General features: G+C 35.1%; 2 pseudogenes and 3 gene segments (V, D, J or C); 2 read left to right on the forward strand and 3 right to left on the reverse strand.

Moving 5' to 3' along the window:
* LOC131534753 (Ig kappa chain V-III region MOPC 63-like) overlaps window positions 1-1,446 on the reverse strand; it is a 274,184-nt gene extending 272,738 nt beyond the window's left edge. The window contains 2 exon segments of the V gene segment in view: window positions 919-1,233; window positions 1,359-1,446. Of these exon segments, the coding sequence occupies window positions 919-1,233; window positions 1,359-1,407 (364 nt within the window).
* Window positions 1-4,937, forward strand: part of LOC131534751 (immunoglobulin kappa light chain-like) — a 13,898-nt pseudogene extending 8,961 nt beyond the window's left edge.
* LOC131534752 (Ig kappa chain V-III region MOPC 63-like) overlaps window positions 1-7,469 on the reverse strand; it is a 105,023-nt gene extending 97,554 nt beyond the window's left edge. The window contains 2 exon segments of the V gene segment in view: window positions 6,947-7,267; window positions 7,369-7,469. Of these exon segments, the coding sequence occupies window positions 6,947-7,267; window positions 7,369-7,417 (370 nt within the window).
* Window positions 7,470-13,457: 5,988 nt separating this feature from the next.
* Window positions 13,458-14,182, reverse strand: LOC131534763 (immunoglobulin lambda constant 7-like; annotated as a pseudogene).
* Window positions 14,183-16,123: 1,941 nt separating this feature from the next.
* Window positions 16,124-20,787, forward strand: part of LOC131534754 (Ig kappa chain V-III region MOPC 63-like) — a 49,618-nt gene continuing 44,954 nt past the window's right edge. The window contains 2 exon segments of the V gene segment in view: window positions 16,124-16,212; window positions 16,302-16,605. Of these exon segments, the coding sequence occupies window positions 16,164-16,212; window positions 16,302-16,605 (353 nt within the window).

Genomic DNA, 20,787 nt, shown 5'->3' on the forward strand with positions numbered 1-20,787 from the left:
TCTCAAATTGTAAACCTGTCTTTGTGGTCTTTTTAAGAGACATGGAGAATTATATTAATTTGATTTCAGTATCTAATAATAAGAAGCTATGAAGACTGTCAGAATTTTCTCTGCACTTGAAGTTTTCGTGTAGGAAGTCTTATGTCAAACAATGGCCCTTTATTGCATTTGTTATTATTATTATTATTTTTATTATTATTATTTATTCATTTTAATGTATTTTTACTGTTTTATTTTATTATTGTGTGTTCAAGTGTTATGTGGGTATTTTGTATTTTGTACTATTTTGTATGTTCTTGATTTCAGCAATAAAAATAAAAATAAAAAATATAATATATATATATATATATATATATATTTTTTTTTTTTTTTTGAGTAATTTCCAATCAAGCTATAATTTTACTGAATTATGAGAAAAGTGTGAAAATATCATTTGATTGTGTGAACTCCAAAAACATCATTTTCACCACCATTTCAATCACAGAATGATTCTTAACACAATACATCATTTGAGATTTTCACTGTGGAAGAAGAAGAAGAAAAACATTAGGAATTCAATTTTAATGTTCTATGACACACAGAAGGAGATGTGAGGCAGAACTCATTTAGTGTAATTCTGGATTGAAAGACATGAGGACTGTTTCCCTGCATAAGTGTTGTCAGATTTCATTGGATTGTTTAATGGTGGAACATTTTGAATGATGAATTAAATACATCCATGGTGAAGTTATGAGTGAAAACACATTAAAGATCCAGCAAGATTCATAAATCATTACAAGACTTTAACATTTTTGAGTAAATGAGACTGTTATAAGAAATAACCTCCATCAGCAGCTGCAGTATCTCTCAGCTGTATCAGTGCAGTCACTGTGACTCTGACTGACGGAGGTTTATGTACGACTCTTTATCACTGTGTGAACACATATTTACTGTTGATGGAGTGTAAACTCTGACAGTAATAATCTCCTGTATCTTCAGTCTGGACTCCACTGATGGTGAGAGTGAAATCTTTTCCAGTACTTGCTGTTCCACTGCCACTGAATCTAGATGGAGTTCCTGACTGGAGGGTGTTTATGTCATATATGAGGAGTTTAGGAGCTTCTCCAGGTTTCTGCTGATACCAGGCTAAGTAGTCACTATATATTCCTACATCTATATGACACTCTATTGTAGCTGTTTGACCGAGCTGGACAGTTTTAACTTCAGGTTGAGTCAGAGTGACTCCTCTGGATCCTGAAGAAGAGAAAATAATGTTAGTTTGTCAATAAATCACCTTTAAAGCAGAATATTGGTAGCCTGTATTAAAATGATAATAAACAACAATAGCTTATTATTCATATCAAAACTTAATATTCCACCTTGAATAAAAGCTGCAATGGTCCAGATGAGGATGACGTTGATGATCATTGTAGTTGTTTTGTCTTGTGTGATGAAGATTGTGTTGTGTTCTGCTCTCAGTCATGAAGTGTTAAACTCACAGCACTATAAACACTCTCAGAGCACTGAAGCATGTGCTGACGATGCAAAGAAGGGGCAGGATTTACAACAGCTTTATTTTAAGGAGATGTCGTTACAACTGTTACATGTACAGTACTTACTCTAACAACAACAGTAAATTATGCATAATTTCAAGTAATTAAACCAAAACCAAAACCCTAACCATAATCCCAAAGTAAGTTTAAAGTAATTATTATTACTCAGTATTTATTTATGTAATTACAACATCACCTTTAAATAAAGTATAGCATATCAAAATAATAACTTTACACTGAATGCAGCAAAAGCCTTTTTAGAATCACCCTCTTCAGAAATATTTCTCACCCATAATTCATTTATAATATTCATTTATTTTATATCATATGATATTCACGAGGGAGGACCACCATTATGTAGAATAAAGCAGCTATTTCTAAACCTTATAACATATAAGCAAGATTAATTACTCTTTGACACAATGATAAATTGATTTCAACTGAATAAACTTAAAACAAGATTGCACAATGAATATAGATTAATGTCTGAAATCAATATTTATTCAGTGGTGAGTCAATATCATATTGTTATGTGAGACAGAAATACATTTTTACGTTTTAAAAAATATTTTGTGTGAAGGAGTTTTTACATTTGAAAAACATTTGACAAAAACTATATTATTCAGGGTTGTCATCATCTGAGGTGTTTCTACTATCAGTGTGTTGAAGTGTTTCTCTCTCTGCTGGAGTTTGTGTTCACTCGAGTGGAATAGAGGTTTTTGTACGAGTGTTTCATTAGATTGTATCACTGTGGAGGACTTTCGGTGGAGGAACTAAACTGCTGCTCGGTAAGTCTCTAATTTAATTCTCCACTGCAAACATTCAGTTTAGATTGTGTACAATTATTATTATTTAAAAAAAAAAAAAATTGAACCAGAAAAAAAAAATCTAACACTTATATTTTGGTAGCAGCTTTACAATAATGCTTCATTTGTTAATATTAGTTAACCACATTAGTTAGCATGAACTAACAATTAAAAATTCTGGTAAAGCATTTTTAATCTCAGTCAATCACATATTAATTGCAGCATTTACTAATACAGTATTAAAATCCAAAGTTTTATCTGCTAATATTAATGGACTTGAGTTGACATCAGGGCCGTGCACAGACATTTTGAGGGCAGTGGCCCAAACCAAAAAAGGGGCACTGGGGGTGGGTGCTTGTTAATACAAATTATTCAGTTGTTACAAATATACACTAAAAGTTTTTATGGTTTTATTGTTTTTTAAAGGAGCTTCTTCTGTTCACCAAGCCTGCATTTATTTGATCCAAAGTACAGCAAAACAGTAACATTTTGAAAAATTTCTATTTGAATATATTTTAAAATGTAATTTATTCCGTGATCAAAGCTGAATTTTCAGCATCATTACTCTTCAGTGTCACATGATCCTTCAGAAATCACTCTAATATGCTGATTTGCTCAAGAAACATTTATTATTATTATCATCATCATCAATATTTAAAACAGTTGAGTCAATTTTTTTTCAGGATTCTTATAGATCCGAAAGATCAGCATTTATACACTAACCATTCAGTATAAATCTATTGGGAAAAAATATATAGAAATTAATCCTATTATTTAGCAAGGATGCTTGCTAAATCAAAAGCGATGATAAAGACTTTATAATGAATTTTTTTTTTTTATAATATTACAAAATATTTCTATTTCAGATAAATGCTGTTTTCTGAACTTTCTATTCATCAAAGAAACCTGAAAACACTTTTACTCAGCTGTTCTCAACATAATAATAATAATAATACTACATGTTTTTGAGCAGCAAATAAGAATATGATTTCTGAAGGATCATGTGACTGGAGTAATGATGATAAAAATTCAGCTTTGAAATCACAGGAATAAACTACATTTTAAAATATATTCAAATAGAATTAAATAGTAAAAACTATTTCAGAATGTTACTGTTTTTGCTGTACTTTGGATCAAATAAATGCAGGCTTGGTGAGCAGAAGAGACCCAAACCAAAGGTTTTTTCTTAAAAAAACAACAACAAAAAAACAACATTAAAAACCTTACTGTTCGAAAACGTTTGACTGATAATGTACAATGAACAGAGAAGACAGCTCTGTGATAATTTCAGACTTTATTGTAGATGTTTTGATAGAGTGGGCTCTCCCTCAGTCTCCGAGCCTGCTTCTGCCTCATCTTCAATGGAAGTATAAGTATTAGACATTTAATTTAATATTTTACAGCATAAATTTATATTATAGCCTATACTAATAAACAGCTCATTTAGAACATTTATATTAGGCTACCATTTTTACTATTATAGGCCTATTAATATAGTTTTAATAAAATATTGTAAATGTGTTAGATTAGTAACTAAGTGATTATAATAGGAAATATACTTAATTACAAGAATTAAAGTGTGACAAACTGCTGAATATTGTATATGTTGATATAGCTGCTGGCTTACTGGAGCTTTGAATTCATGTTTGCGATGCTGAACTGCCTTTAGCAGCCTTCCTTTGCTCTTTCTCTCTCTGTCTCTTTCTCCTTTTTCATGAACGTGAAGGCATTGCTTTTTTGTTTGTTTGTTTTGTTTTTCTACAAGTGTGCCAACAACAGCAAATTTGGTGTTATTTTATATGAGATCTTATCGGGTTCAATAATTTGATTAGACATTCTAAGAACGTGGATATTCTGTACAAGTTATTAGAAGACCGAGAGTCACACAATCTCTGTTTGAAATTGTGTTTTGAGTTGAATATCTCACTTAACTAAAATGCAAAGACATTATTTAGGGATATAAAACTACTGGAGTTAAAGCAGAAAATATCTTAATATGTTTGCTTCTTTTATGAGGTTTCATTGAAATGTAGTGTTTGTGAATGTGTTGTGTTTGTCTCCTGCAGCTGGTCCCACACTGAAGCCCTCAGTGTCTCTGCTGCCGCCCTCTTCTCTGCAGATCTCTGGAGGTTCAGCCGCACTGCTCTGCCTGCTCAGCTCTTACTCTCCACAGGGGGCGCAGGTGAGCTGGACACTGGACGGCTCAGAGGTCACCGAGGGGGTTGTGACCAGCGCAGAGAGCGAGCAGAACGGCCGCTACAGCCGCAGTAGCGTCCTGACCCTCAGCAAAGCACGCTGGGAAGCGGAGAGGAGTATGTCTGCAAAGTAACACATGCTGGAGCTCCTCATGAGGCCTCGTTCCACAAGAGTCTCTGTTAGTCGCCGCAGTGCTGATGTTTCTCCAGCGAGCGCTGCTCTCTCCTGAAGATGAGCCGTATCTGAGTGTCCTGTGTCAGGCAGGATTCACATGAGTCTAGTGCTGCAGCTGTAGTCATTTACAACTCAATACTGAAAGAGAGCTCTAGTGTCGAAGCACTGGCTGATCTTTCAATCTGCTGTGTTTGCTGCAACATTCAATAAAGCTTCTCAACAAACTCCATTTGTGTCTGACAACATCATTCAACTAACAGATGAAGATGCATGTACTGTTTGTTCAGGTGTTTTCAGAAGCTCGATCAGTAGCAGTAAATCTAGTCAAATAAAGCTCTTGGGGTTTGAACATGGTCTCTGGAGACAGAGCTGCTCTATTCTGAGAGGATCACAATCACTCACCCTGACGATGCAAATGAGATTTTCAGCCCACGCTCCCAGAGTCACTGTTTGATTGGTTACATGATCTGGACTGAAACACACCAGTTTCACTTCTGCTGTAGTCAAGCAGCACACAGACAAACTCATTATTACATTTGTAGGAGATGGTTTGACTAGATTTACTGCTGCTGATCAAGCTTCTGAAAAGCACCTGAACAAATATATACTGTATATAAAGCAATAAAAATCATAAGGTATACATAATCATAAATCAAGAAGCAGTCATTCTGGCATTAATTGACCATATGCACAGAGTCTTCTTTAGATCTTCTGCATAAAGAGAAACCAGCTCGTAAACTTCCCGTGAAGCTCATTTTATATGCACTAAATATAGGTAGAGACTCTCACAGAAACCTCTCCTGACTCATTCTTATCAGCAAAAGAGAAACAAAATAATTGCAACACCGTAAATAATGATAGCGGCATTGACATAGAGTTTAATGTTATTTAACAACATATAATTTCATATTCCGAGTAATTCCAGGAGAGTATCCAGATTCGTAACTGTGCATTTAAATGCTGACAAATAAACACTATCGTAACCGTTTAGGCTGATCTCTTCAACGGCATCATAATGGTATTATTGATAATCAATAGACCCTATCTTACCTTTATAGCCATAAACCTATAAAGATTTTAACAATTTTAAAATCTTATAACATTTTAAAGCCTTTATTATTTCTCAACTCTACAGCTGTGCAGTAAAATTCACTTTAAAGGTTCACTATTCATTCATGAAGACGACATGAAGTAATGTGCCAAAATCTGTCTCTTGGCAGAAAAATAAAGACTTTAAGATGAAAATGACATGAAATTACCATTTTAACCAGGAGATGGCAAGGATGGATTGTTTTTTGTTTTTTTTCAGCCTATTGTCACAGATAAAGCCAGAGAAAGTGAATAAAGAGGAGTGATTTATTGAATGATGCGGGGAAGAAGATCGTAAGGTCAGCAAGCAGGTGAGTATGAAGCACTGTGTCAGTTCAAGGGTTCTTAGCTGAGTACTGAAGGATATCTGTATTTGCAGGTTTGTAGGAGATCGCTGGCCAGCAACGAGGAAACACGGAGTGGAAGGAGAGTCGGAGGATCGTCGGAGGATCTAGAGAAATGTAACACAGGTAAGTAGAATGCAAGGAGTCATGTTTAATTCATGGATGTGAACGGTAGACCAGACGATGAGTGTCTGTGAGGAGCGTGCTCTTGTAGGTGGCTTGATTGAAGAGGACAGGAGCAGGTAATCAGAATATCACAGTCAGTCATAGCAACGACTTGTGGCATGATTTAACATTCCCGTTTGTCATTCCTGACACAGTATACGTGGATGATTGGTTACACAAACAAAACTTTTCTTCAAATTGTTAATAGATTATGCAGAGAAACCGAGCAAAGGGCGATCCCTTTACGGCACAGAGCAGTTGACTGGAAATGACTGACCTAGCTTATCTAAAACCAGGAAGTAATCGTGCATACGGTCAATTGCTTGAGGATGAAAATCTTCCTGTGGGTCAAATGGAAAGCATCACGTTCAGACAGCAGGTCACCAGTCTGTTCAGTTTGACTGACGGATCATATATTACACCTAAAACATGATGATCATATTAAAACACTGACTCAATCTAGTCAGAAATATAAGATTGATGATGATTGTAATGATATTGTGTTATTAGTGTTTGTTCACTGATCAGTGTTGTGTGTGATTGTGTTGTAGAGCAGCTGCAGTATCTCTCAGCTGTATCAGTGCAGTCACTGTGACTCTGACTGACGGAGGTTTTTGTACGACTCTTTATCACTGTGTGAACACCCAGCTACTACTGATGTGGTGTTCACTCTGACAGTAATAATCTCCTGTATCTTCAGTCTGGACTCCACTGATGGTGAGAGTGAAATCACTTCCAGATCCACTGCCACTGAATCTAGATGAAGTTCCTGTGTAACGGGTTGATGCAAGATATATGAGGAGTTTAGGAGCTTCTCCAGGTTTCTGTAAGTACCAGTGCAACCGTGGCCCATAACGATCACTGTAGACATTACTACTGGTTTTACAGTTTATTCTGGCTTCTTGTCCTTGAGCTGCTGTTATTGATGGACTCTGAGTTACAGTGATCTGTCCTCTACACTCTGAAAGAAAGAACAATAATACAATTTAGACACATCTGACAATGATGTACATTTCACAATTCAAAGAAGGAATAATAATTATCAAATTTTATCACACAAACCTCGAGCAAACAGTGTGAGTGTCCAGATGAGGATGATGATGTTGTTCATTGTTGTTGTTTTGTCTTGTGTGATGATGAAGATTGTGTTGTGTTCTGCTCTCAGTCATGAAGTGTTAAACTCACAGCACTATAAACACTCTCAGAGCACTGAAGCATGTGCTGACGATGCAAAGAAGGGGCAGGTTTACAACATCTTGAGCTGCTGGGTCATTCCTGGGATTCTGTAACGTTTCAACTTGGAATATACATTTTTTTCAACTACATGTGATTCAACTTCTAAATATTCCACATCATTAGGCACATATCGAACCTCCAAAAAATCATATTTTCCCACCTCAGGCATTAAAGACCTTTTATTATTTTATTTTATTATTATTATTATTTTTCAGCTTTAGACACCTTTTTTTCTCAACCCCGATACGGACAAAATGGGATTGGTTTAAAAAATGATTTTACACAGAAATTGTTATAAAACAAACATGTACCTACTGCTCATGTGTCCCTCGTAACAATTCAATGATAACAAATGTACAATTTATCTTATGCCATGGTCTGTCTGAATACTGGATTCTGATTGGCTGGCAGGTGTTGATTAAATTCGTTGAACTGCAGGTAGTTCCAGGTCAGTTTAATCACGTTCTATATTAATGCGCTTCCTATAAACATTGGTAACCATAGTAACATACAGTTACGGTTGAATAGTAATACAGACGAAAATAACCGTCGTTTTTAAAGTTACGCTCAAATATTGCAGCGCGAATATTATTAACATCTTTAATATGTGAATGCTGGCAAATGACCATGACATAAACGAGATAATCTGCTGCACGTCGGGTGGTTCTTCGCCTCCACGTCGTGCATTCAAATCGTTTAATGCACAGCTAGCTGTTGATTATCCCTTACATAATTTTCACATTTTTATAGGACTGAAGCTAAAAATACACAAATTGTGTGTCTACGGTGTCTTTATTTTTGTAAAAAATATGTTTAATTTAACATTTTAACTAAAACCACAATGTTATTATTTTAGTCCTTAACATGTCAGATGGTAATCAGTGAGACATACTTTTGTTCTTAATTGTCTTCCTTATATTTTTCTAAAAATATTAATGTGACAAGGTGTGACGGGGTTGAAGGCTGTAACACATTTGAAGGGATACATTGCCATAAATTTAATTTTTTTGTTTTGTTTTTCTATCATATTGTCCCTTGTTTCTGGGTCAACATATCTGCATGGACAACATTGTCTTTCTGCTGCAAATGTGGGTGCAATTTCTGATGTATGATGCTTGTCAACATTTAAGTGGACATATTACATCAACAATTCTGTTTAAAACAAAAATATGAGTTGTCATGATTTTTTAGTATGTATATTTACTGAAACCATAACTACTTCATATTTCTTTCATTAAAATCATTAAAAAATGAAGCAAATAACTCAACCCTGTCGCAAGTTTACAACCCCGTAACAATGAGATATACATATATTTGTGACGGGGTTGTGTTTTTTCACTCAAAATGGCCACTGCTCCTCATGTAGTGTAGGAGAGTAGACCATATATGGCAGCAATAAAATAAGTACATTGTATATACTTATGGATTCAAATAAAATGTTGAAAAAGTAATAATTTTCCACCTTAATTTTATGTGACGGGGTTGAGTTTTTAAGCTTGACAGTACCCTCCCTGACTATAACATGCCTAAAAACTATGAATAAAAATGTATGATAAAGTCAAATATTAATGTCATATCAGCCAGCAAAACATAAACAAAAATATATTTTCAATGAATCAACATGTAATTATCACTAACTGGTTCAAAACATTACTCTGAAAGTAAAATATTATATATAAAGACTGTTATATTGGTATATATGGTAGCCACACAAGCTGTTGTAAACCTGCCCCTTCTTTGCATCGTCAGCACATGCTTCAGTGCTCTGAGAGTGTTTATAGTGCTGTGAGTTTAACACTTCATGACTGAGAGCAGAACACAACACAATCTTCATCATCACACAAGACAAAACAACTACAATGAACAACATCCTCATCCTCATCTGGACCACAGCAGCTTTTATTCAAGGTTAGATGTTTATTTTTGATATTGATAATATGTTACTATTGTTTTTATCTTTTTAATATTCTGCTATTAAGAAGATTGCAAACTAATGTATTTTATTTTCTCTTCTTCAGAATCAAGAGGAGTCACTGTGACTCAGCCTGAACTTAAAACTGTCCAACAGGGTCAAAGAGTTACAATAGAGTGCAGTACTGATGAGGGGATATACAGTGACAACTTACACTGGTATCAGCAGAAACCTGGAGAAGCTCCTAAACTTCTGATTTATGACATAACAAGCCTTTATTCAGGAACTCCATCTAGATTCAGTGGCAGTGGATCAAACTATGGAAAAGATTTCTCTCTGACCATCAGTGCAGTCCAGACTGAAGATACAGGAGATTATTACTGTCAGAGTGTACATGAGATCAACAGTAAATATGTGTTCACACAGTGATAAAGAGTCGTACAAAAACCTCCGTCAGTCAGAGTCACAGTGACTGCACTGATACAGCTGAGAGATACTGCAGCTGCTGATGGAGGATGCTGTACATAAAACTTGGTGTAGCAAAGTTAAAGAGACTTCAAATTTCTAAATTTACATTACAATAATCAAATACACAATTAAAATAATATTTAGGATTTTTACATTACTTAAACAATAATGTTATTTATTATTACAGAAGTCTCTTTGTACTGATTTGTGGGTCTTTGATTTGTTTTTAAATACAGCTTCATTCAGGCGTGTAGCCATCGTTTCAGAAGAGAGGGGGACGGAAATGTCATGTACATATACACCCTCCAAAAAAAATAAAAAATAAAATGGTTTATTTTATATATTTGTTTGTTTGTTTTCTTATCTCTTACTTTTAAATGGCTATGAAATCAAATATACTGTTGGACAATTACCAATAATTTGTATTATTTTTTCCCCCTATTTTTTCCTAATGGCAGTTTTATGGTTTGCTTACCTACTACACTTTTTTTTTTTTTTTTTCATTTTTATCACAGAATAAGGCATAAATATGTTTTATACGTTCTATAGTCTACTGTAATAAATGCTATGTCAGTTAGCACAGCATTATTCAGACACTTTATTACCTGCAGATGACTTGAAAAACACACACAAACCATATATTATCGCAATCGTGCACATGTTGTCTTTGCGTTTTTATTCAGCTTAGCTGATGCCTTCTCAGAGGAAAGAAAAATCAAAAGGGAGATCTCTTTTATATCTCAAATACAGTATTTCTCCTAGACAGAAATGAGGTTATCTTCAGATCAGATGGAGACTTTTGCTTGAGTCTCCTGCTTTTCAAACTTGTCTTCTGAGAAAAAACAACAACAACAACAAAAAACTCTAAAACTATCACATTTCTCTTTTTAAGGTTTAGAAGAGATCTCAACAACATCACATATTGTGCTCAGTTTTTCCCTTAAGCTAAAGTGGAAAAAGTGCTGTATATACAATGGTGTGCATTGAAGATAAATTTAAACTAACCCTTGATATTCTGAAATGTATAATGCTATTTAAATGATAGTTATAGTATTTACAATATTGGTATAAGTTTAAAGTTTCTCCTAAAATAAAATTTAAGACATCTTAAGACAAAGCTGATATCTCAACAAGACATAGGGTGCAACGGGTCTAAAGGCGCTTTTGACATAATTTTTTATCTAAACCACTAAATGGCAGAAAAACGTTGCGTAGCACTTTCCAAAACATTCACTTTTTAAGATGCACGTGCAAATTTGGCTGATCTTTATGCAATCGTGGGCAGCAGTGAAAAGTTGATTCTGTGCTAATTTGATCTAATATTTGATGTTTAATCTTGTAGATAGAAGTAACAAATGAGAATGGCTAAAATTATTGAATATATTTTGAGACAAAGGTCTTCTTAATAATTTTCAGTTATGTTTAAAATAATTATAGCAACAGTTTTTCAATAATGGAAGAATATGTAAAAGTATGGTATTTGGGGTAAAAAGCACCCCTGCTGTTGGGGCTTAAGGCACAGTAATTAACATGAAAATTAATAGATGGCTTTTCCATTTGTTGACATGGTTAGATTCAGACAGTAAATATAATTTATTATGTTGGGTGTCCATCTTAGAGATAATCGCAATGTTTAGAATGAAACCATATTAAAAAACATGATATTAATCATATCATATAATAAAATAAAATATCAATTGTCATTACTACTGTAAATCTATATTAAATTATTATGTGATCTTCAATGCTTTCAGAATCTTTCATTTTTAAAATGATTTTGTTTCTGTATTTTAAAATATATTTTTATATTAACATATTTCAATGACAGTTTACTTATTGAAGTAAAATTATTTCATTTATCAAATTAAGCAGAAAATAGTACAATCTTTGCCAAAGTGATTGTTTTGAACAAGTATTAACTTAGACATTATAAAAATAATAATAAAAAAATAATAATAAAAAAACAAAAACAACATTATTTATTTGTATCAGTACTCTGTGCCTTTTACCCCCTTACCACCTCATACAGTTATAAGATTTTTAAACAAAATAAACCACTTGTATGATTTATTTCCACACAAAATCTGTTGCTCCATAAATGTTCAATACAAACGTATATATTTTTCTGCAATCATACATTCTGGGTGCAGTTGAAAAACACATTTTATAAAAGAATCACCCCTTAGTTTCTTGAGTGTAGTGTAACTTCTGTCAGAGCCGTGGCCTTGTTGTCAGCACATCAACATCAAGACACAACTGCACCTCAGACAGCATGGGTTCGAATCCCAGCTAAAGGTACTTTCCTGCTCTTGTTCAGTTGTTTCCTGTCTCTACTCCTACTGTCCTGACCATTAAAGGTGAAAACCCCATTGCAATCAAGAAAAGAAAAAAATGAAAGAGCAACCTCTGAGCAGTAAAACAAAGAGCAGTCTTGAAAGATCTTACAGCAAGACAATAAAGAGCTTCCTCATTTTGGACTCCTTTCCTCTCAGGACGTTCTCGTATCTCAGTTGTGTCTACTTTTATTTCTCCTAAGGAATTTTAGGAAAAACATCTGAGACACTGTTGAGACTAACAATTATGAGCTTAGAAAGAGCAACCATTGAGCAATATTTTTTTTCCTCAAGTCAAAAGATCAACAGTGTTAGTCCTTTATTTCCTTCACATCAATTGTATTATCTTATAACAAATGTTAATGTAAATATGATACTTTAAACATAAAACTGCAATATGTGGAAACAATTTTTTTTAAAATATATATTTCATTATTTTTTTCTATATAATTTATATAGAGTTCTTCCCATAAAAAAATAAATAAATAACACTGTGAGGTGTCTACATCACAATCACGCATAACTGATCAGATTACAAACACGAATAACACAATATCATCACAATCATCATCAGTCTCATATTTCTGAAGAGAATGAGTCAGTGTTTTAATATGATCATCATGTTTTAGGTGTAATATATGATCTGTCAATCAAACTGAACAAAACGCATTCAGTCACTTCTGCTGTCTGGACATGATGCTTTACATTTGACCCACAGAAAGATTTCCAATATTATACAATTAATGTCAGAATGACTGATTCTGTATTTGTGATCATAGATATTTATGATTTTACTGACATTTTCATATACATTATCCCTTTGAAATGTAATGGGTTTGTCTGCGTGCTCCCAGGTGAATAAGACATACTATTAAATGTATTAAAAATATACAATTTGGTACATTTTCTTTTCACCTGGGCTGCTTGACTACAGCAGAAGTGAAACTGGTGTGTTTCAGTCCAGATCATGTAACCAATCAAACAGTGACTCTGGGAGCGTGGTCTGAAAATCTCATTTGCATCGTCAGGGTGAGTGATTGTGATCCTCTCAGAATAGAGCAGCTCTGTCTCCAGAGACCATGTTCAAACCCCAAGAGCTTTATTTGACTAGATTTACTGCTACTGATCGAGCTTCTGAAAACACCTGAACAAACACTACATGCATCTTCATCTGTTAGTTGAATGATGTTGTCAGACACAAATGGAGTTTGTTGAGAAGCTTTATTGAATGTTGCAGCAAACACAGCAGATTGAAAGATCAGCCAGTGCTTCGACACTAGAGCTCTCTTTCAGTATTGAGTTGTAAATGACTACAGCTGCAGCACTAGACTCATGTGAATCCTGCCTGACACAGGACACTCAGATACGGCTCATCTTCAGGAGAGAGCAGCGCTCGCTGGAGAAACATCAGCACTGCGAGCGACTAACAGAGACTCTTGTGGAACGAGGCCTCATGAGGAGCTCCAGCATGTGTTACTTTGCAGACATACTGCTCTCCCTCTTCCCAGCGTGCTTTGCTGAGGGTCAGGACGCTACTGCGGCTGTAGCGGCCGTTCTGCTCGCCTCTGCGCTGGTCACAACCCCTCGGTGACCTCTGAGCCGTCCAGTGTCCAGCTCACCTGCGCCCCCTGTGGAGAGTAAGAGCTGAGCAGGCAGAGCAGTGCGGCTGAACCTCCAGAGATCTGCAGAGAAGAGGGCGGCAGCAGAGACACTGAGGGCTTCAGTGTGGGACCAGCTGCAGGAGACAAACACAACACATTCACAAACACAAAGAAAACACACTGCAGCTCCAGCACTCTTCTGCCCTGCAGCATTCACAGCATTTCAACACGACTTTCAGCAGCAGACATGAGGAGTGCAGTCAAAATCACAACAATCTCATCATTCATCACATTCAACATCACTACAGATGCACAATATACAAACTACACAATCACTAGATACATTTTGGCAAGGCAAGTTTATTTCATACACAGTGGTAATTCAAAGTGCTTTACATAAAAGGAAGTGAAATAGTCATTAAAAATAATAATAATCACAACAATAAAAACAAAGTGATTTAAAAATTGATTTAAAAATAATTTAAAACATTTAAGAATAGAAAGTGATTATACATAGTGCAATTAGTTGGGACGTAGCACAGTGCTCATTCAACAAATGCACAGCTAAACAGATGAGTTTTGAGTCTAGATTTAAAAGTGGCTAATGTTTTTGCACATCTGATCTCTTCTGGAAGCTGGTTCCAGCTGCGGGCAGCATAATAGCTAAAAGCAGACTCCCCTTGTTTTGTGTGAACCCTTGGTATTTCTAACTGACTCGATCCTAATCATCTGAGTGGTCTGTTAGGTTTATATTCAGTGAGCATATCTCCAATGTATTTAGATCCTAGGCCATTTAGAGATTTATAAACGAGTAAAAGTACTTTAAAATCAATCCTAAATGTAACTGGAAGCCAGTGTAAGGACCTGAGGACTGGTGTAATATGCTCAAATTTTCTGGTTCTAGTCAGAATCCTGGCAGCAGCGTTCTGGATGAGCTGCAGCTGTCATTTACATAATACATAAATACATTTACATGAAACCTCATAAATAAAACTTAACATTCGGATGGCAATTGTTTCTCATATGGATGGAATTTTATTTAATTTTATTTTATAAAATAAAATTACATTTATTTTATTTACAAATGTATTCTTACTATTGTGTAAAATGTATTTTAAAAAAGACTTATTATATAAAATGTATTATTATTCCAAACATACTTTATAATATATAATCCTATTATTTGATTATTTAAATCTCTTGTTTAAAAATAGGAAAATAGACGTGCTATAGTTGTATATAATTATACGCAATATAATTCACTAGCTGTGCATTAAACGATTTGAATGCACTTCACTGAGGCTGCGCGTCCGGTGGTTCTTCGCCTCCACGTCGTGCATTCAAATCGATTAATGCACAGCTAGCCGTTGATTATCCCTTACATGACTAGAAAAGGTGAATACATTATTTCTTCAGCAGCACTTGAAACTGAAAATATTGCATCCACACTGACAGATGTTAATATAAAGACTAGTGTCACATAAACCAGCCAAACAATGAACAAAACAAAAAACAAAACAAATAATTTTATAATTAATCAATGTGTCATTATCAGTAAATTGTTTAAAAACACTACTCTGAAAATAAAACATTATATATAAAGAGAGTTTATTAGTTTGTTAGCAGCTCAGTTATTGTTAGCAGTTATTTTCGTCTGTATTACTATTCAACCGTAACTGTATGTTACTATGGTTACCAATGTTTATAGGAAGCGCATTAATATAGAACGTGATTAAACTGACCTGGAACTACCTGCAGTTCAACGAATTTAATCAACACCTGCCAGCCAATCAGAATCCAGTATTCAGACAGACCATGGCATAAGATAAATTGTACATTTGTTATCATTGAATTGTTACGAGGGACACATGAGCAGTAGGTACATGTTTGTTTTATAACAATTTCTGTGTAAAATCATTTTTAAACCAATCCCATTTTGTCCGTATCGGGGTTGAGAAAAAAACTTGTCTAAAGCTGAAAAATAATAATAATAATAAAATAATAAAAGGTCTTTAATGCCTGAGGTGGGAAAATATGATTTTTTTGGAGGTTCGATATGTGCCTAATGATGTGGAATATTTAGAAGTTGAATCACATGTAGTTGAAAAAAATGTATATTCCAAGTTGAAATGTTACTGAATCCCAGGAATGACCCAGCAGCTCAAGATGTAATCCTGCCCCTTCTTTGCATCGTCAGCACATGCTTCAGTGCTCTGAGAGTGTTTATAGTGCTGTGAGTTTAACACTTCATGACTGAGAGCAGAACACAACACAATCTTCATCATCACACAAGACAAAACAACAACAATGAACAACATCATCATCTTCATCTGGACACTCACACTGTTTGCTCGAGGTTTGTAGTTAAACTTTCATAAAGACAATTCTTTTCAAATGTGAAATATACATCATTTTTAATTATTATCCTTTGCTCCTTTCTTTCAGAGTGTAGAGGACAGATCACTGTAACTCAGAGTCCATCATTAATAACAGCAGCTCAAGGACAAGAAGCCAGAATAAACTGCAAAACCAGCAGCAGAGTGTGGGGTGGTGATGAGTTACACTGGTACTTACAGAAACCTGGAGAAGCTCCTAAACTCCTCATATATGAGACATCAAACCGTTACACTGGAACTCCATCTAGATTCAGTGGCAGTGGATCTGACAGTGATTTCACTCTGACCATCAGTGCAGTCCAGACTGAAGATACAGGAGATTATTACTGTCAGAGTTACCACAGTGGTGATGTGTTCACACAGTGATAAAGAGTCGTACAAAAACCTCCGTCAGTCAGAGTCACAGTGACTGCACTGATACAGCTGAGAGACACTGCAGCTGCTGATGGATGTGATTCATCTCAATCACTCTTAGATCATTATATTATAATGCAGTACAATACAATATATTACACATCGATCTGATAATTAATTAAATCTGTACTGCTTAGGTTAATCGCTGTGATGGCTGAACTAAAAAGGCTTAACTCTCAACATCTCAATAAATCATCCACTGTCCACAGCATTGCAGTCAAAAACTGAATTAATGTTTATTATATTTTAAAATAAAATACTGTAACACTTTTAAGGACCAATTCTCACTATTAATTAGCATGCATGTTACTATTGGCTCTTCATTGGTACTTATAAAGCACATTTTAATGCCTTATTCTGCATGACCATATTACATCCTTGTATCCTACCCCATAACTATTAATAAACAGCAAATTAAGAGTTTATTCAGGCAAATGTCATATTTAATAGTTGGTTAATTGTGAGAATTGGAGCTTAAAATAAAGTTTTCTCTGGTTTGTACAAAGTTAATTTTGACCTGTGTTGTGGTTAGTTTAATCACTATAGAGGCTGAACAAAATATAGTCTTGATGCTGAACATCCCAAAATATCATCCATTGTCCACAGAGTTGCAGTCAAAAACTGAATTAACTGAATTATTATATTTAAAAATTAAAATACAAAGAATCAAAACACGTATCTGGTGTCTGTGCAGCAGCACGTCAGACTGTGAGGTCAAAAACACATTTGAAGCGTCACATTTTAAAAGAAGAACCTGGATGATCCTCAAGACTTCCTTTTATGTTCAGCAGAAAGCAAACACTTTCATTCATAAGAAGAGCCTCGTAGCAGCAGTCAAGCACAGTCGCTAGTGTGATGCTTTGAGGATGATTTTTGTTGCATCAGGAACTGGACGCTTTGCAAACATTCAAGTTTTGGGAATGGCACAGTATCTTTCTGACATATTTTGTGTTCCAAATGATAACTGGCTTATCAATAACAAGAGCAGACTTTTTGTAACATTTAATTTAAACTGTATTTCTGAACATTGTACAGTTCTGCAAAACACTGATAGCAAATAATGCAAATAATAAATGATAACAATACAGATGTGTCTACATTCTGTCGGCTCTGTCTCATATGTAGTGATGAGTATTCGTAAGTCAAGTTATTCACTGAACTGCTTTCTCCTAAACAGTCCTCTTTCTCTTTGGAGAATGTGCTTCATTCCAGAGAATCTGTTTGTCTAAACAGTCCTGTATGTAACTTAAGTCCTATTGTTTTTAGTGAGTTTTGTTCATACGGTACTACTTTTTGAAAGAGTTACAGATAAAAAGTAGTTTTAAAAGGAGACACAGAATAGAGGTCCACACTATTTCACCAACGTTCATCCACTTGGAGATTTCCGGCCTTGCCGCTGATCTGAAGTGACCTTTGACCTCTTTTTGTCATGGAGTTTCTCATAATTATACTTCATACACAGCTCAGTCATTATGATGCAGAGGGGAAAATGCAGCTTCAATCTAAACTCATATGAAAAGATTTTGATGATTTTTATACACTGACTAAAAAATAATATAAAAATAGGCCACATGAAAAGATTTCCCAAATGGCAGCATGTCATTGTCTCCATGTTGAATTAACACTGATGTCTAACACTGAACCTATATTTATCTTGTCTGTTAATTGTAACATTGAGGAACCATAACTATTAATGTTGTTGGTGTTGTTTATGCAATTGTATTCCATTTTTTATTTTTTTTTCAATTGCTAACATGCGTTTACCATACAATAGGTACTTAAAGTACTTTTTTTCTAAACTCTTAACACAGCAACACACCTACATCACACAATCAGCCAATTAGTTAATTTTCCAGACAAAACCACATTTTGTTAGATAAATAAAAACTCTACATTTCAAAATGCTGAATACCTTTTTCTACATATACTAACTCTATTACAATTTTTATTACAATTGACCTATCGGTAAGCCCCGCCCCCCTTAGTTACTGTTGCTCCCTCGGACAAACAAAGGGAGTTGCTCACTGTCTTTCAATGACAGCTAGTGTGAAGACCTTGTCCCACGATGTTTTTGCACAATTTTGGACACAGAAGGCCACCAAATGGGAATTAAATATTCCATGGAGCGATTTATAAAATATTTAAAAAATAAATATGGTGGTAACTCGAAGCGAGGGTTTACAGATCACGATGTAAGCGGGGGAAATCTCATATTACGGTCGGTCATCACGATCGCGGATCAACACTGTTCATGTATGGCAGGGTACGATTAAATTAATGCACATTTAACCAGTTTAATATGGAGAGGCACTGAAATGTAGACCTTCGTTTACATGTTTTTGAGCTACACTGTACAAGACGCGAGAACAGTCCGCTATTTAGGTTTGTACGTTAGCATGGACTCACTAACTTTAACGTTAGCTAGTTTTAGCCAAAGATACCTTGCTAAAGCACAAGATAACATTAACCTTCTACTTGAGCAGATGAAAACTGTAACTTAATGAGTGTATGACAACCAGAAAATGAACGTTTTTGTCTTCATTTGTATTGGGTTGAATACTTAGGGACATTTCGCTCTGTTTTGTTTGGATTCAGGAAATATAATAAAATAAATTATATTGTCCATCCTCTCAGGATACCTGGAGTCAGTGCTACGAGTACCCCAGACACATCGTTTTTACATTTTTGAAGCATAAACCCCGTAAAACCGATGCGAGCTTCGGATCTTCCAATGTTTCTCTATGGCGCTGAAACCTACAGATGTCCGAGTTCCGCTCCCCGCGCAACTGATACTCGACTGCCATTGGCTAGTCTGCGTTCGAGGGGAGGGGCTTACCGATAGGTCAATTGCTTACACTCTAAAATGGAAAATAACACATAGTTAGTAAAACCTTACACTCAAGGAGCAAAACCTCAGTCCAGATCTGCAGAACTATAAGCACATTCTCAGCCTCACACTTTTTGCAAGACACTAAACACACTTCTTTACATTAGACACAGAAATCTAACATGATGTCACTTCTTTGCCATTTCAAGACACTGCTTTCCAAAATACCACCCCTATAAACCAATTGATCAAACACAGCCCTCAGGTGTGCAGACACTTAGGTGCTTAACTGTAAACTCAACAATCAGGTGCAAGCACTATAAAAAGGCAAAAGGTGAGTTTATGTCTTCAAAAATGGAAGGCAATGTTGCAGTAAGAGGGAGAAACATTGTTGGCCACAGAGCTATTTTGAATGTCCCAGGCCAACGTGGTGGTAACATCACAATATATGCTGCAATCATGCAGAATGGGGTCCTCCACCGGCATTACAACATGGCCCACATATTCACATTGTGCGTACACTCAAAAAAATGATTTGGTCTAAATTGACATTTTATGTAATTCAATTACACACTGTAAAAAATGATTGTGATTTTAACAGTAAAAAACTGTAAAATACCACAGTAATAACCTGTTAAATGATTAAGAGTAAGTTTCCTTACTATATACAGTGAATAACTGTAATAGATCTAACCTTTGTTTTCGAGAAAGTAGCCTCAGAGTCGACACTCATAGACTGTGTCTGAAACCACTCCCTACACCCTCATTCACTAGTCCTACATTACTTCACTATATAGTCCACTAGACAGAGTGATTGAGAACATATGAGTGAATTCAGACACTGATGAACACCTGCTGTTAACAAACACAATCACTGAAGGAAAGAACAAGAAACAAAACTACAACTGACATACAGCCACAGCCTTAAATGAAATCAACTGAAATAAAACAGCAGAGGATGATTAAACAACTCCACAAACAGGAGCTCCACTTATTACTAACCAGTTTGACTTCATTTCTGTCATATATCTACGAATTAACAGAGGTTTATATTTTATTTCAAATGTTTTGTTTTATCTCACCATTTTGGCGATCAGTGGTTGCTTTTGTTATGCTCTTGACCCTTGACTCTTTGAGGTTAGTTTTTCTTTGGCTGTCATGACTGTGTTTTTAAAGCACATTAGTTATGACAAGAAACGCCAAGAGTGTTTGTAGTTTTGGTTAAAACTTAAAATTGGTGATCATCATCTAATGACCTGGATCACTGATCTCAGTTAGTGTCAAACAATATGGG

This window comes from Onychostoma macrolepis, chromosome 25, assembly GCF_012432095.1.
Source record: "Onychostoma macrolepis isolate SWU-2019 chromosome 25, ASM1243209v1, whole genome shotgun sequence".
NCBI lineage: Eukaryota > Metazoa > Chordata > Actinopteri > Cypriniformes > Cyprinidae > Onychostoma > Onychostoma macrolepis.